At 48.4% G+C, this 17009-nt stretch overlaps 1 protein-coding gene across 1 annotated transcript in view; it reads left to right on the top strand.

Annotated features, from left to right (window-relative positions):
* The window catches only part of LOC124042245 (28S ribosomal protein S5, mitochondrial-like), a 76741-nt gene extending 59962 nt beyond the window's left edge, over nt 1–16779 (top strand). The window contains exons 2-3 of the mRNA XM_046360659.1: nt 16330–16466; nt 16612–16779. Of these exons, the coding sequence (XP_046216615.1) occupies nt 16330–16466; nt 16612–16779 (305 nt within the window). The remainder of the gene's footprint in view (nt 1–16329; nt 16467–16611) is intronic.
* Nucleotides 16780–17009: the final 230 nt, after the last annotated feature.

The following is a 17009-nucleotide window of genomic DNA, read 5'->3' as shown; positions in this document are numbered from 1 at the left end:
CTACTGTCTGTTGTGTGTCCTGTCCTGGTCCTATCTCTGTTGTGTCCTGTCCTGTCCTGGTCCTACTCTCTGCTGTTTCCTGTGTCCTGGTCCTACTCTCTGTTGTGTCCTGTCCTGTCCTGGTCCTACTCTCTGTTGTTTCCTGTCCTGTCCTGGTCCTACTGTCTGTTGTGTCCTGTCCTGTCCTGGTCCTACTCTCTGTTGTGTCCTGTCCTGTCCTGGTCCTACTCTCTGTTGTTGTCTGTCCTGGTCCTACTGTCTGTTGTGTCCTGGTCCTACTCTCTGTTGTGTCCTGTCCTGTCCTGGTCCTACTCTCTGGTGTGTCCTGGTCCTACTGTCTGTTGTGTCCTGTCCTGTCCTGGTCCTACTGTCTGTTGTGTCCTGTCCTGTCCTGGTCCTACTCCTGTTGTTGTCTGTCCTGTCCTGGTCCTACTGTCTGTTGTTTCCTGGTCCTACTGTCTGTTGTGTCCTGGTCCTACTGTCTGTTGTGTCCTGTCCTGGTCCTACTGTCTGTTCCTGTCCTGGTCCTACTGTCTGTTCTGTCCTGTCCTGTCCTGGTCCTACTCTCTGTTGTGTCCTGTCCTGTCCTGGTCCTGCCCTGGTCCTCTGTCTGTTGTGTCCTGTCCTGGTCCTACTGTCTGTTGTGTCCTGGTCCTACTCTCTGTTGTGTCCTGTCCTGGTCCTACTGTCTGTTGTGTCCTGGTCCTACTCTCTGTTGTGTCCTGGTCCTGCTCTCTTTTGTGTCCTGCCCTGGTCCTTCTGTCTGTTGTGTCCTGTCCTGGTCCTACTCTCTGTTGTGTCCTGTCCTGTCCTGGTCCTACTGTCTGTTGTGTCCTGGTCCTACTCTCTGTTGTTTCCTGTCCTGTCCTGGTCCTACTGTCTGTTGTGTCCTGGTCCTACTCTCTGTTGTGTTCTGTCCTGTCCTGGTCCTACTCTCTGTTGTGTCCTGGTCCTACTGTCTGTTGTGTCCTGGTCCTACTCTCTGTTGTGTCCTGTCCTGTCCTGGTCCTACTCTGTTGTGTCCTGTCCTGTCCTGGTCCTACTGTTGTTTTGTCCTGTCCTGGTCCTACTCTCTGTTGTTTCCGGTCCTGGTCCTACTGTCTGTTGTGTCCTGTCCCTGTCTGTTGTGTCCTGGTCCTACTCTCTGTTGTGTCCTGGTCCTACTCTCTGTTGTGTCCTGGTCCTACTCTCTGTTGTGTCCTGGTCCTACTCTCTGTTGTGTCCTGGTCCTACTCTCTGTTGTGTCCTGGTCCTACTCTCTGTCTTGTCCTGGTCCTACTCTCTGTTGTGTCCTGGTCCTACTGTCTATTGTGTCCTGGTCCTACTCTCTGTTGTGACCTGTCCTGGTCCTACTGTCTGTTGTGTCCTGGTCCTACTCTCTGTTGTTTCCTGGTCCTACTGTCTGTTGTGTCCTGGTCCTACTGTCTGTTGTGTCCTGTCCTGGTCCTACTGTCTGTTGTGGCCTGGTCCTACTCTCTGTTGTGTCCTGCCCTGGTCCTACTGTCTGTTGTGTCCTGGTCCTACTGTCTGTTGTGTCCTGTCCTGGTCCTACTGTCTGTTGTGTCCTGGTCCTACTGTCTGTTATGTCCTGTCCTGTCCTGGTCCTACTCTTTGTTGTGTCCTGTCCTGTCCTGGTCCTACTGTCTGTTGTGTCCTGGTCCTACCCTTTGTTGTGTCCTGGTCCTACTCTCTGTTGTGTCCTGCCCTGGTCCTACTGTCTGTTGTGTCCTGGTCCTACTGTCTGTTGTGTCCTGGTCCTACTCTCTGTTATGTCCTGTCCTGGTCCTACTCTCTGTTGTGTCCTGGTCCTGTCCTGGTCCTACTTCTGTTGTGTCCTGTCCTGTCCTGGTCCTACTGTCTGTTGTGTCCTGTGTCCTGGTCCTACTCTCTGTCTGTTGTCCTGGTCCTACTATCCTGTCCTGGTCCTACTGTCTGTTGTGTCCTGGTCCTACTGTCTATTGTGTCCTGTTGTGTCCTGGTCCTACTCTCTGTCCTGTGTCCTGTCTGTTGTGTCCTGGTCCTACTCTCTGTTGTTTCCTGTCCTGTCCTGGTCCTACTGTCTGTCCTGTGTCCTGGTCCTGGTACTCTCTGTTGTGTCCTGTCCTGTCCTGGTCCTACTCTCTGTTGTTGTGTCCTGGTCCTACTGTCTGTTGTGTCCTGGTCCTACTCTCTGTTGTGTCCTGGTCCTACTTCTGTTGTGTGTCCTGTCTGTCTGTTGTGTCCTGTCCTGGTCCTACTCTCTGTTGTGTCCTGTCCTGTCCTGGTCCTACTGTCTGTTGTGTCCTGGTCCTGTCCTGTTGTTTCCTGTCCTGTCCTGGTCCTACTCTCTGTTGTGTCCTGGTCCTACTCTCTGTCCTGTCCTGGTCCTACTCTCTGTTGTGTCCTGGTCCTACTGTCTGTCCTGTCCTGGTCCTACTCTCTGTTGTGTTGTGTCCTGGTCCTACTCTCTGTTGTGTCCTGTCCTGTCCTGGTCCTACTCTCTGTTGTCCTGTCCTGTCCTGGTCCTACTCTCTGTTGTGTCCTGGTCCTACTGTCTGTTGTCCTGTCCTGGTCCTACTGTCTGTTGTGTCCTGGTCCTACTGTCTGTTGTGTCCTGGTCCTACTCTCTGTCTGTTCTGTCCTGTCCTGTCCTGGTCCTACTCTCTGTTGTGTCCTGTCCTGTCCTGGTCCTACTCTCTGTTGTTTCCTGTCCTGTCCTGGTCCTACTCTCTGTTGTTTCCTGTCCTGTCCTGGTCCTACTGTCTGTTGTGTCCTGTCCTGTCCTGGTCCTACTCTCTGTTTGTTGTGTCCTGGTCCTACTCTCTGTTGTGTCCTGGTCCTACTCTCTGTTGTGTCCTGTCCTGGTCCTACTCTCTCTGTCCTGTGTCCTGGTCCTACTGTCTGTTGTGTCCTGGTCCTACTCTCTGTTGTGTCCTGTCCTGTCCTGGTCCTACTCTCTGTTGTTTCCTGTCCTGTCCTGGTCCTACTGTCTGTTGTGTCCTGTCCTGTCCTGGTCCTACTCTCTGTTTGTCCTGTCCTGTCCTGGTCCTACTCTCTCTGTTGTGTCCTGGTCCTACTGTCTGTTGTGTCCTGGTCCTACTCTCTGTTTGTGTCCTGGTCCTACTGTCTCTGTCTGTGTCCTGGTCCTACTGTCTGTTGTGTCCTGGTCCTACTCTCTGTTGTGTCCTGTCCTGTCCTGGTCCTACTGTCTGTTGTGTCCTGGTCCTACTCTCTGTTGTGTCCTGTCCTGTCCTGGTCCTACTGTCTGTTGTGTCCTGGTCCTACTCTGTTGTGTCCTGTCCTGTCCTGGTCCTACTGTCTGTTGTGTCCTGGTCCTACTGTCTGTTGTGTCCTGGTCCTACTCTCTGTTGTGTCCTGTCCTGGTCCTACTGTCTGTTGTGTCCTGGTCCTACTGTCCTGTGTCCTGGTCCTACTCTCTGTTGTCCTGTGTCCTGGTCCTACTCTCTGTTGTGTCCTGGTCCTACTGTCTGTTGTGTCCTGGTCCTACTGTCTGTTGTGTCCTGGTCCTACTCTCTGTTGTCCTGGTCCTGGTCCTACTGTCTGTTGTGTCCTGGTCCTCTGTCTGTTGTGTCCTGGTCCTACTCTCTGTTGTGTCCTGGTCCTACTCTCTGTTGTGTCCTGGTCCTAACTCTGTTGTGTCCTGGTCCTACTCTCTGTTGTGTCCTGGTCCTACTCTTCTGTTGTCCTGGTCCTACTCTCTGTTGTGTCCTGGTCCTACTCTCTGTTGTGTCCTGGTCCTACTCTCTGTTGTGTCCTGGTCCTACTCTCTGTTGTGTCCTGGTCCTACTCTCTGTTGTGTCCTGGTCCTACTGTCTGTTGTGTCCTGGTCCTACTGTCTGTTGTGTCCTGTCCTGGTCCTACTGTCTGGTGTGTCCTGGTCCTACTGTCTGTTATGTCCTGTCCTGCCCTGGTCCTACTGTCTGTTGTGTCCTGGTCCTACTGTCTGTTGTGTCCTGGTCCTACTGTCTGTTGTGTCCTGGTCCTACTGTCTGTTATGTCCTGGTCCTACTCTTTGTTGTGTCCTGTCCTGTCCTGGTCCTACTGTCTGTTGTGTCCTGGTCCTACTCTCTGTTGTGTCCTGGTCCTACTCTCTGTTGTGTCCTGTCCTACTCTCTTTGTTGTGTCCTGTTGTGTCCTGGTCCTACTGTCTGTTGTGTCCTGGTCCTACTGTCTGTTGTGTCCTGTGTCCTGTCCTGGTCCTACTTTGTCCTGTCCTGGTCCTACTGTCTGTTGTGTCCTGGTCCTACTCTCTTTTGTTGTGTCCTGTCCTGTCCTGGTCCTGGTCCTACTGTCTGTTGTGTCCTGGTCCTACTGTCTGTTATGTCCTGGTACTACTCTTTGTTGTGTCCCGGTCCTACTCTCTGTTGTGTCCTGGTCCTACTGTCTATTGTGTCCTGTTGTGTCCTGGTCCTACTCTCTGTTGTGTCCTGGTCCTACTCTCTGTTGTGTCCTGGTCCTACTCTCTGTTGTGTCCTGTCCTGTTCCTACTGTCTATTGTGTCCTGGTCCTACTCTTTGTTGTGTCCTGGTCCTACTCTTTGTTGTGTCCTGGTCCTACTCTCTGTTGTGTCCTGGTCCTACTCTCTGTTGTGTCCTGGTCCTAGTCTTTGGTGTGTCCTGTTATGTCCTGGTCCTACTCATTGTTGTGTCCTGTTGTGTCCTGGTCCTACTCTTTGTTGTGTCCTGTTGTGTCCTGGTCCTACTCTCTGTTGTGTCCTGGTCCTACTCTCTGTTGTGTCCTGGTCCTACTCTCTGTTGTGTCCTGGTCCTACTCTCTGTTCTGTCCTGGTCCTACTCTCTGTTGTGTCCTGGTCCTACTCTTTGTTGTGTCCTGTTGTGTCCTGGTCCTACTCTTTGTTGTGTCCTGGTCCTACTCTTTGTTGTGTCCTGGTCCTACTGTCTATTGTGCCCTGTTGTGTCCTGGTCCTACTCTCTGTTGTGTCCTGGTCCTACTCTCTGTTGTGTCCTGGTCCTACTCTTTGTTGTGTCCTGGTCCTACTCTCTGTTGTGTCCTGGTCCTTCTCTCTGTTGTGTCCTGGTCCTACTCTTTGTTGTGTCCTGTTGTGTCCTGGTCCTACTCTCTGTTGTGTCCTGGTCCTACTCTCTGTTGTGTCCTGGTCCTACTCTTTGTTGTGTCCTGTTGTGTCCTGGTCCTACTCTCTGTTGTGTCCTGTTGTGTCCTGGTCCTACTGTCTATTGTGTCCTGGTCCTACTCTTTGTTGTGTCCTGTTGTGTCCTGGTCCTACTCTCTGTTGTGTCCTGTTGTGTTCTGGTCCTACTGTCTATTGTGTCCTGGTCCTACTCTTTGTTGTGTCCTGGTCCTACTCTTTGTTGTGTCCTGTTGTGTCCTGGTCCTACTGTCTATTGTGTCCTGGTCCTACTCTTTGTTGTGTCCTGTTGTGTCCTGGTCCTACTCTCTGTTGTGTCCTGTTGTGTCCTGGTCCTACTGTCTATTGTGTCCTGGTCCTACTCTTTGTTGTGTCCTGTTGTGTCCTGGTCCTACTCTCTGTTGTGTCCTGTTGTGTCCTGGTCCTACTGTCTATTGTGTCCTGGTCCTACTCTTTGTTGTGTCCTGGTCCTACTCTCTGTTGTGTCCTGGTCCTACTGTCTATTGTGTCCTGGTCCTACTGTCTGTTATGTCCTGGTCCTACTGTCTATTGTGTCCTGGTCCTACTGTCTATTGTGTCCTTGTCCTACTCTCTGTTGTGTCCTGGTCCTACTGTCTGTTATGTCCTGGTCCTACTCTCTGTCGTGTCCTGGTCCTACTCTCTGTTGTGTCCTGGTCCTACTGTCTATTGTGTCCTGGTCCTACTCTTTGTTGTGTCCTGGTCCTACTGTCTATTGTGTCCTGGTCCTACTCTCTGTTGTGTCCTGGTCCTACTCTTTGTTGTGTCCTGTTGTGTCCTGGTCCTACTCTCTGTTGTGTCCTGGTCCTACTGTCTATTGTGTCCTGGTCCTACTCTTTGTTGTGTCCTGTTGTGTCCTGGTCCTACTCTCTGTTGTGTCCTGTTGTGTCCTGGTCCTACTGTCTATTGTGTCCTGGTCCTACTCTTTGTTGTGTCCTGGTCCTACTCTTTGTTGTGTCCTGTTGTGTCCTGGTCCTACTGTCTATTGTGTCCTGGTCCTACTCGTTGTTGTGTCCTGTTGTGTCCTGGTCCTACTCTCTGTTGTGTCCTGTTGTGTCCTGGTCCTACTGTCTGTTGTGTCCTGGTCCTGGTCTTTGTTGTGTCCTGTTGTGTCCTGGTCCTACTCTCTGTTGTGTCCTGTTGTGTCCTGGTCCTACTGTCTATTGTGTCCTGGTCCTACTCTTTGTTGTGTCCTGGTCCTACTCTCTGTTGTGTCCTGGTCCTACTGTCTATTGTGTCCTGGTCCTACTGTCTGTTATGTCCTGGTCCTACTGTCTATTGTGTCCTGGTCCTACTGTCTATTGTGTCCTTGTCCTACTCTCTGTTGTGTCCTGGTCCTACTGTCTGTTCCTGTCCTGGTCCTACTCTCTGTTGTGTCCTGGTCCTGTCTCTGTTGTGTCCTGGTCCTATCTGTTGTGTCCTGTCCTGGTCCTACTTTGTTGTGTCCTGGTCCTACTGTCTATTGTGTCCTGGTCCTACTCTCTGTTGTGTCCTGGTCCTACTCTTTGTTGTGTCCTGTTGTGTCCTGGTCCTACTCTCTGTTGTGTCCTGGTCCTACTGTCTATTGTGTCCTGGTCCTACTCTTTGTTGTGTCCTGTTGTGTCCTGGTCCTACTGTCTGTTGTGTCCTGGTCCTACTGTCTGTTGTGTCCTGGTCCTACTCTTTGTTGTGTCCTGTTGTGTCCTGGTCCTACTCTCTGTTGTGTCCAGTCCTGTCCTGGCCCTACTGTCTGTTGTGTCCTGGTCCTACTGTTTGTTGTGTCCTGGTCCTACTGTCTGTTGTGTCCTGGTCCTACTCTTTGTTGTGTCCTGTAGTGGCCTGTTGTGTCCCTGTCCTACTGTCTGTTGTGTCCTGTCCTGGCCCTACTGTCTGTTGTGTCCTGTCCTGGTCCTACTGTCCTGTCCTGGCCCTACTGTCTGTTGTGTCCTGTCCTGGTCCTACTGTCCTATCCTGGTCCTACTGTCTGTTGTGTCCTGTCCTGGTCCTACTGTCCTGTCCTGGTCCTACTGTCTGTTGTGTCCTGTCCTGGTCCTACTGTCCTATCCTGGTGCTACTGTCTGTTGTGTCCTGTTCCTACAGTTTTGTCCTGGTCCTACTCTCTGTCCTGTCCTGGTCCTACTCTCGGTTGTGTCCTGTCCTGGTCCTACTGCCTGTTGTGTCCTGTCCTGTCCTGGCCCTACTGTCTGTTGTGTCCTGTCCTGGTCCTACTCTCTGTTGTGCCGTGTCCTGTCCTGGCCCTACTATCTGTTGTGTCCTGTCCTGGTCCTACTGTCCTGTCCTGGTCCTACTGTCTGTTGTGTCCTGTCCTGGTCCTACTGTCCTGTCCTGGTCCTACTGTCTGTTGTGTCCTGTCCTGGTCCTACTGTCCTGTCCTGGCCCTACTGTCTGTTGTGTCCTGTCCTGGTCCTACTGTCCTATCCTGGTCCTACTGTCTGTTGTGTCCTGTCCTGGTCCTACTGTCCTGTCCTGGTCCTACTGTCTGTTGTGTCCTGTCCTGGTCCTACTGTCCTATCCTGGTGCTACTGTCTGTTGTGTCCTGTTCCTACAGTTTTGTCCTGGTCCTACTCTCTGTCCTGTCCTGGTCCTACTCTCGGTTGTGTCCTGTCCTGGTCCTACTGCCTGTTGTGTCCTGTCCTGTCCTGGCCCTACTGTCTGTTGTGCCGTGTCCTGTCCTGGCCCTACTATCTGTTGTGTCCTGTCCTGGTCCTACTGTCCTGTCCTGGTCCTACTGTCTGTTGTGTCCTGTCCTGGTCCTACTGTCCTGTCCTGGTCCTACTCTCTGTTGTGCCGTGTCCTGTCCTGGCCCTACTATCTGTTGTGTCCTGTCCTGGTCCTACTGTCCTGTCCTGGTCCTACTGTCTGTTGTGTCCTGTCCTGGTCCTACTGTCCTGTCCTGGTCCTACTGTCTGTTGTGTCCTGTCCTGGTCCTACTGTCCTGTCCTGGTCCTACTGTCTGTTGTGTCCTGTCCTGGTCCTACTGTCCTGTCCTGGTCCTACTGTCTGTTGTGTCCTGTTCCTGATGTTTTGTCCTGGTCCTACTCTCTGTCCTGTCCTGGTCCTACTTTCTGTCCTGTCTTGGTCCTACTGTCTGTTTTGGGGGGGGGGGGGTATTTGGTGCGGATAATTCTGTCCCTCTGCTGTGCCAATCAATCTGAACAGTTGGCTCTGTATGCTACCATTACTGCAACAGCCTTCATGTGGGAGTCCAGCTCATTCCCTCCCTCTATTTCTCTCTCTGCTACCCTCTCTCTCTCCCTCCCTATCTTTATCCCTCTCTATTTCTCTCTCTCCTACCCTCTCTCTCTCCCTCCCTATCTTTATCCCCTCTATTTCTCTCTCTGCTACCCTCTCTCTCCCTCCCTATCTTTATCCCTCTCTATTTCTCTCTCTGCTACCCCCTCTCTCTCCCTCCCTATCTTTATCCCTCTCTATTTCTCTCTCTCCTCTCTCTCTCCCTCCCTATCTTTATCCCTCTCTGTTTCTCTCTCTCCTACCCTCTCTCTCCCTCCCTATCTTTATCCCTCTCTGTTTCTCTCTCTCCTACCCTCTCTCTCTCCCTCCCTATCTTTATCCCTCTCTATTTCTCTCTCTGCTACCCTCTCTCTCTCCCTCCCTATCTTTATCCCTCTCTATTTCTCTCTCTGCTACCCTCTCTCTCTCCCTCCCTATCTTTATCCCTCTCTATTTCTCTCTCTGCTACCCTCTCTCTCTCCCTCCCTATCTTTAACCCTCTCTATTTCTCTCTCTCCTACCCTCTCTCTCTCCCTCCCTATCTTTATCCCTCTCTATTTCTCTCTCTGCTCTCTCTCCCCTCTCTCTCTCCTCCCTATCTTTATCCCTCTCTATTTCTCTCTCTGCTCCCTCTCTCTCCCTCCCTATCTTTATCCCTCTCTATTTCTCTCTCCTACCCTCTCTCTCTCCCTTATCTTTAACCCTCTCTATTTTCTCTCTCCTACCCTGCTCTCCCTCCCTATCTTTATCCCTCTCTGTTTATCTCTCTGCTACCCTCTCTCTCTCCTCCCTATCTTTATCTTTATCCCTCTCTCTCTTCCCTCTCTTTAACCCTCCTACCCTCTCTCTCTCCCTCCCTATCTTTATCCCTCTCTATTTCTCTCTCTGCTTTCTCTCCCTCCCTATCTTTAACCCTCTCTATTTCTCTCTCTCCTCTCTCTCCCTCCCTATCTTTATCCCTCTCTATTTTCTCTCTGCTACCCTCTCTCTCCCTCCCTATCTTTATCCCTCTCTATTTCTCTCTCTGCTACCCTCTCTCTCTCCCTCCCTATCTTTATCCCTCTCTATTTCTCTCTCTGCTACCCTCTCTCTCCCTCCCTATCTTTATCCCTCTCTATTTCTCTCTCTGCTACCCTCTCTCTCTCCCTCCCTATCTTTATCCCTCTCTATTTCTCTCTCTGCTACCCTCTCTCTCCCCTCTTTATCCCTCTCTATTTCTCTTTCTCCTATCAATCTCCCCTTCCCTCTTTCTCCCCCTCTCATCCTCTTGCTTATGTATCGGCCTCTCCATGTCCTCCTCTCTCTCCATGTCCTCCCCTCTCTCCGTGTCCTCCTCTCTCTCCGTGTCTTCCTCTCTCTCCGTGTCCACCTCTCTCTCTGTGTCCTCCTCTCTCTCCGTGTCCTCCTCTCTCTCCGTGTCCTCCTCTCTCTCTGTGTCCTCCTCTCTCTCCGTGTCCTCCTCTCTCTGTGTCCTCCTCTTTCTCAGTGTCCTCCTCTCTCTCCATGTCCTCCTCTCTCTCAGTGTCCTCCTCTCTCTCCGTGTCCTCCTCTCTCCCTGTGTCCTCCTCTCTCTCTGTGTCCTCCTCTCTCTCCGTGTCCTCCTCTCTCTGTGTCCTCCTCTTTCTCAGTGTCCTCCTCTCTCTCCGTGTCCTCCTCTCTCTCCGTGTCCTCCTTTCTCTCCGTTTCCTCCTCTCTCCGTGTCCTCCTCTCTCTCCATGTCCTCTCACTTGTCTCTCTTTACCCATGTCTCATAAAGATGATACTTTTCCACACCCATCTTTCCACTCTTTCGTCTCTCTCCCTGATCTGGGCTGGGCCTCTCCTACAGCACACTACTGCCATCATGATCTGTCTCATCATCTCATCTCTGTATCTGAAGACAGTTCACAGGCTGTGTATGGCTACAGCTTCAGAGGTTTGCACTCAGCTGTAGTCAGGAATGGAGCCATTTTAGACTGAGGATGCTGAGAAGGCAGAAACATCTACCCAAAGAGATGGATGGATAAAAGTGTGTGTGAGTGTGAGTGTGTGTGTGTGTGTGTGTGTGTGTGTGTGTGTGTGTGTGTGTGTGTGTGTGTGTGTGTGTGTGTGTGTGTGTGTGTGTGTGTGTGTGTGTGTGTGTGTGTGTGTGTGTGTGTGTGTGTGTGTGTGTGTGTGTGTGTGTGTGTGTGTGTGTGTGTGTGTGTGTGTGTGTGTGCACGCAGGAGGGCAAAGTGGAGTTCTTTAGGTTCATGATACCAGCCTTAGGTTCTGGTCCTCACTGGTGTTAGCCCTGTAAGAAAAAATATCCCCTGCTCTCTCTCTCTCTCTCTCTCTCTCTCTCTCTCTCTCTCTCTCTCTCTCTCTCTCTCTCTCTCTCTCTCTCTCTCTCTCTCTCTCTCTCTCTCTCTGTGTTTGTGTTAGTTACGTAACTATTGCTGCTGCTCAGGGCAGCTCTTTCCTTTGATGTTCTCTCAGCACCAAATCCCTGCCTTTATCATTAGCACTGAAACTAGCATGGGGACAAGTCCTATTCCCACTTAACACTCTCACTTTCTGGATGGAGGGAGCACAGGTGGACACTTGTCACAGTCAGACTGGATTTAATTCCACATGTATTTGAGTATATGGTATTTAAAATAGTGTATTTTTGTCGATTCAAAATGCACAGTCCAAAATAAGTACTTTTATTTGAGTATTTGAATGGTTATTTGAAAAAACAAATAACGGAACTGAAAGGGGGATACCTAGTCAGCTGCACAACTAAATACACGTATTTCAGATACCTAGTCAGCTGCACAACTAAATACACGTATTTACATTTACATTTACATTTAAGTCATTTAGCAGACGCTCTTATCCAGAGCGACTTACAAATTGGTGCATTCACCTTATGACATCCAGTGGGACAGTCACTTAACAATAGTGCATCTAAAACTTAGGGGGGTGGGGTGAGAGGGATTACTTAACCTATCCTAGGTATTCCTTAAAGAGGTGGGGTTTCAGGTGTCTCCGGAAGGTGGTGATTGACTCCGCTGTCCTGGCGTCGTGAGGGAGTTTGTTCCACCATTGGGGGGCCAGGGCAGCGAACAGTTTTGACTGGGCTGAGCGGGAGCTGTACTTCCTCAGTGGTAGGGAGGCGAGCAGGCCAGAGGTGGATGAACGCAGTTGACTAGGTATCTGAAACCTAGTCAGCTGCACAACTAAATACACATATTTCAGATACCTAGTCAGCTGCACAACTAAATACACATATTTCAGATACCTAGTCAGCTGCACAACTAAATACACGTATTTCAGATACCTAGTCAGCTGCACAACTAAATACACATATTTCAGATACCTAGTCAGCTGCACAACTAAATACACGTATTTCAGATACCTAGTCAGCTGCACAACTAAATACACATATTTCAGATACCTAGTCAGCTGCACAACTAAATACACATATTTCAGATACCTAGTCAGCTGCACAACTAAATACACATATTTCAGATACCTAGTCAGCTGCACAACTAAATACACATATTTCAGATACCTAGTCAGCTGCACAACTAAATACAAGTATTTTAGAGGCAACCGTATACTGGCCTACTACCAGAGTACCTCAAGAACAGTGATTGATATTGATTGACATGGTGAACAACAGTGTCCACTCACATTAGTGCAGTACAGACAGAGTAGATGTTGAACGCTGCTCGTCCCTGTACACCAGAGAGCATAAAGTTTGTTTCTTAGTATTCTGCTCTGCTCTTCCTCACACAGTCATGCGTGTAGCTGAACAGATGGAAATGGCCTCTGACACTGCTGCTCAAGAGTAATGCTCACATAACTACTTCAGTCACTTTGTGTTGCCCTGGGTCTGTTTCCCATCTCTTCTCTGATCCTCCAACTCACGGGTCTGTGGCAGTGATGGTCTAGATCAGAGGATCTTGACTCAGTATGTTTGCTGTTTGTGTATTGCAGAATGTGTGTGTGTATTGCAGTGTGTGTCTGTGTGTAAATGTATGTTCTAGGTCAGTTTGTGTATGTGTGTGTTACAGGTGTGTGGATGTGTGTAGAGCAGGGCTGTATGTATGGCTAACCCTCGTCTTGTCCCCTGGTCCTGTCATATGCTCACACTGCCCTCTGCTGCCTCCCAGGTCACACTGCAGCTCGTAAATCTGTCCGGAGTGAGGAGAACAGAGTGAATGGCCGGGAAGGGCAGCATTCGTCTCTCTATCCAGACCACTGTAAAGCTCTTACATTTTGAGAGGGTGTCAAGGAGGGATGAGATGGGTTGTCTCCCCAGGGGCAAACACACACACACCGCCGCCCAGACACCAGCAGGAACTTTAACTCAGTCCAAACATCAGACACAAAGTGTAAACAGTGGCGACTGAGGCCTTGAAGGAAAGATCAATCACTCTTAAAAAGCCTGAGGTTTAATAAGATGCTACCTGCATTCTGTTTGGTAACCAGTGATTATTTGTTCGTTTGACTATAGTCTCTGGTCAGTTTATTTGATGGGACTTTTAGGAGGATAGCAATAACCGAGAAGAGGGAGGGAAGGGAAGATTATCACCAAATGCAATGAACCAGGGGCCTGCCTCCTCCCTTCAGTTCTCCACCAGGGCTCACCCTCTTCTTTATAATAGCATGTCTAAGTTAATGGGCTCCTTCTGCCTCCCATAAAGTTGTTGTTTCACATTGTTCTGCTCTGCAGTGTCGGCAGTAATGGGTCGTTTTAAATGGTCTTGTTAGAAGTCATTTCTCCAAGTGGACGGGTTTGGGATTCTAGCCGGGAATCTGCTAAACTATATTGACCTGGTTGATGTTGGAATCTGCTAAACTATATTGACCTGGTTGATGTTAGAATCTGCTAAACTATATTGACCTGGTTGATGTTGGAATCTGCTAAACTATATTGACCTGGTTGATGTTGGAATCTGCTAAGCTGTATTGACCTGGTTGATGTTGGAATCTGCTAAGCTATGTTGACCTGGTTGATGTTGGAATCTGCTAAACTATATTGACCTGGTTGATGTTGGAATCTGCTAAGCTATGTTGACCTGGTTGATGTTGGAATCTGCTAAACTATATTGACCTGGTTGATGTTGGAATCTGCTAAGCTATATTGACCTGGTTGATGTTGGAATCTGCTAAGCTATATTGACCTGGTTGATGTTGGAATCTGCTAAGCTATATTGACCTGGTTGATTTTGGAATCTGCTAAGCTATATTGACCTGGTTGATTTTGAAATCTGCTAAACTATATCGACCTGGTTGATGTTGGAATCTGCTAAACTATATTGACTTGGTTGATGTTGGAATCTGATAAACTATATTGACTTGGTTGATGTTGGAATCTGCTAAGATATATTGACCTGAAATCCAACCAGGAAGTGGGAAATCTGAGGTTTGTAGTTTTCATTGCCTATCGAATATACAGTATCTATGGGGTCATATTGCACTTCCTAGGGCTTCCACTAGATGTCAACAGTCTTTAGAACCTTGTTTGAGGCTTCTACTGTGAAGTAGGGGGGAATGAGAGCTGAGTCAGGGGTCTGGCAGAGTGCCATGAGCTCATTCAGGCGCGCTCCCGTGAGAGATAGCTGCGTTCCATCGCATTTCTAAAGACAAAGAAATTCTCCGGTTGAAACATTATTGAAGATTAATGTTATAAACATCATAAAGATTGATTCTATACATCGTTTGACATGTTTCTACGAACTGTAATGGAATTGTTTTACTTTTCATCTGGCCTGCGTGTCGTGAATTTGGATTTGTGAACTCAAGGCGCGTACATAAAGGAAGTATTTGGACATAAATGATGGACTTTATCGAAGAAATCAATCATTTATTGTGGGACTGGGATTCCTGGGAGTGCATTCTGATGAAGATCATCAAATGTAAGTGAATATTTATAGTGCTATTTCTGACTTCTGTTGACTCCACAACATGGCGGATATCTGTATGACTTGTTTTTGTGTCCGAGCGCCGTACTCAGATTATTGCATGGTGTGCTTTTTCGGTAAAGCTTTTTTGAAATCTGACACAGCGGTTGCATTAAGGAGAAGTTTATCTAAAGTTCCATGCATAACACTTGTATTTTCATCAACATTTATGATGAGTATTTCTGTAAATTGATGTGGCTCTCCGCAAAATCACCGGATGTTTTGGAAGCAAAACATTACTGAACGTAACACGCCAATGTAAACTGAGATTTTTAGATATAAAATTAACTTTATTGAACAAAACAGACATGTATTGTGTAACATGAAGTCCTATGAGTGTCATCTGATGAAAATCATTAAAGGTTAGTGATTCATTTTATCTCTATTTCTGCTTTTTGTGACTCCTCTCTTTGGCAGGCTTTTTCCTATGTTTATTCTGACTGTCTGAGCAGTGAACCAGGCTTTTTCCTATGTTTATTCTGACTGTCTGAACAGTGAACCAGGCTTTTTTTCTATGCAAACCACTGTACTTTAAGTGAGCGAGCTCACCAATGATCTTTCTTCTGTACTGAAATTCCAAATACTGTACCACTTGGCAGTTATGTACATATTGTTGTTCTATTCCTTTTGCTTATTTTCTGAATAACTGTAAGATGTAAATATTGTGTCGTTCCTGGAAGCTGTTGCCGTAGTGATAACCAAAAGATACCTGTGTTGTCTATAATAATCTATTCCCTCAACAGACTAATCAAACTGCAAACAGCACTACACAAAATAAGTTAAATAGTGATCACATAAAAAAAATGTGTGAACAGTAATATTCTTGTTAAAGGTTTTCTGCAGAGGGGATGTTGCTGCAAATTACTAGATGAAAGGCACGTTTTTCTCTCTGTGGGGTTTTGTTTGATTCTCTTGCTGTAAGTTGGTCTCTGTGTTAGTCACACACACACTGAAAGAGGCTGTTCCTAACAGGCCCGGACCTCCTGCAGCTCCTGTAAGTGTTCTGTTCTGTGGGTGATGTGTTTGTGCCATGCCGGCCCAGACTAACACAGGACAGGCTGGCTCTTTGACTCCTGTCACTAACCCACTAAGTCACACTCACTCAAGGTTCTGACTCATCACCCATTGCTCATCGGGAGAGATTAAAAAATGTCCCCTATTCCCTATTTAGTGCACTTTGTTGGCCAGAGGGAAAGGGTCATACTGGCTAGGGTGAGCTGATGACTGACAGCTGGGTTGACATGGATGTTTTTTTCTTTGTAACAGTTTACCATGACATCAACTCCACCTTCAAGAGGACCACCCTACTCATGAAGAAACAGCACCAAGGGGTGGTAGAGCATTTTGGGGCGGCAGGGTAGCCTAGTGGTTAGAGCGTTGGACTAGTAACCGAAAGGTTGCAAGTTTGAATCCCTGAGCAGACAAGGTACAAATCTGTCGTCCTGGCCCTAAACAAGGCAGTTAACCCACCGTTCCTAGGCTGTCATTAAAAATAATAATTTGTTCTTAACTGACTTGTCTAGTTAAATAAAGGTTAAACATTTGTGTGTGTATGGCTGCCCTAACAAGCTGTGCTCAACCCAGAGGAGCAATAAGTTGATGAGAGTTTGTTCAACTGACAGAGCACTGTGCCCCCCCACACACACACACACAAAAAGTGTCTCTGATACGGTTCACACATTTACTCAAACACATACACACAGTCTTGAATACAAATCTATTCACACCCACATCTCTCTCTCATTTACATCCTATCATGTGAACAGTCTCACATAGCCTCGGACGCAGGTGTGTTATGTAAAGGATAATGAAACTCCAATGTAGTAGTGTTAGAGACACAGGGGCCTCCAGCTTCAGGAGGAGTGTCAACTCAGAGGACCTTTGACCTTACATGCAACACTAGAGTCCCTTGTGAATCTGGACCAGCAACGTATTATGTTACCCCGTGTATGAGTTCATTTTCATTTTCAATTTTCATTTGTTTGCAATGGAAGTCATTAACACTGTGGCATGGAGGTTGTCTGTTAGTCTGGCGAGTCTAACATGTTGCTGTGTCAGGTTACGGACTACACTGTCACCGCGCGGTCATCACCATCTGTAAGCTGATTGGTGTAGAGGACATGTACGCCAAGGAAGAGGGCTCCGTCAACCTGCTCAACATCACCATGGCTCTGTTCACCAGACTGGCCAATCAGGTGAGCCATTGTCAGGGTTGCTTGCTGGTTCTCGGCCAATCTCTGGGAATCTTCCTGTAAAAACATAGTCATGAGCTCTGAACATAAACACACACGCGCACACACACACTGCTTTAGACTAACGATCTTCTCTTCTCTCTGTAAGAGACCCAACAGTTTCTGCCTGGTGAGTTTCAGCCGGAGCGCGGGCCCCTGCCCCTCATCATGGCCACCCCTAAGAATGGAGTGCATCCTGACCACAAACCCGAGGAAGAGACAGGACATGAAACGCATGACAGGGCATGTGACGTTGTCGAAAATGAGAGCTGTCTAATAAAAATGTAAACTCTCCAAAATGGCTTGTGTTGTTTTCTATTGCTTTTGAAGGAGCTGTCAGGACATGTCATGCTTTGATGACAGTTATAGTGATCATTTCCTCAGCAGCTGTCCACTGCTCGCTCCGGAGGCTCTTGCTGCTTTAGCTTTTCAGTTCATTTCCGCCTACATTCCAGTATGCAACTACTAACAGTCACCACCTTCCACAAGCATCATGAAAACAAAACT

This window comes from Oncorhynchus gorbuscha, linkage group LG08 (assembly GCF_021184085.1).
Source record: "Oncorhynchus gorbuscha isolate QuinsamMale2020 ecotype Even-year linkage group LG08, OgorEven_v1.0, whole genome shotgun sequence".
Classification (NCBI taxonomy): Eukaryota; Metazoa; Chordata; class Actinopteri; order Salmoniformes; family Salmonidae; genus Oncorhynchus; species Oncorhynchus gorbuscha.
Note: the sequence above shows the minus strand (reverse complement) of the source record. Positions and strands in the feature narration are given on the sequence as shown.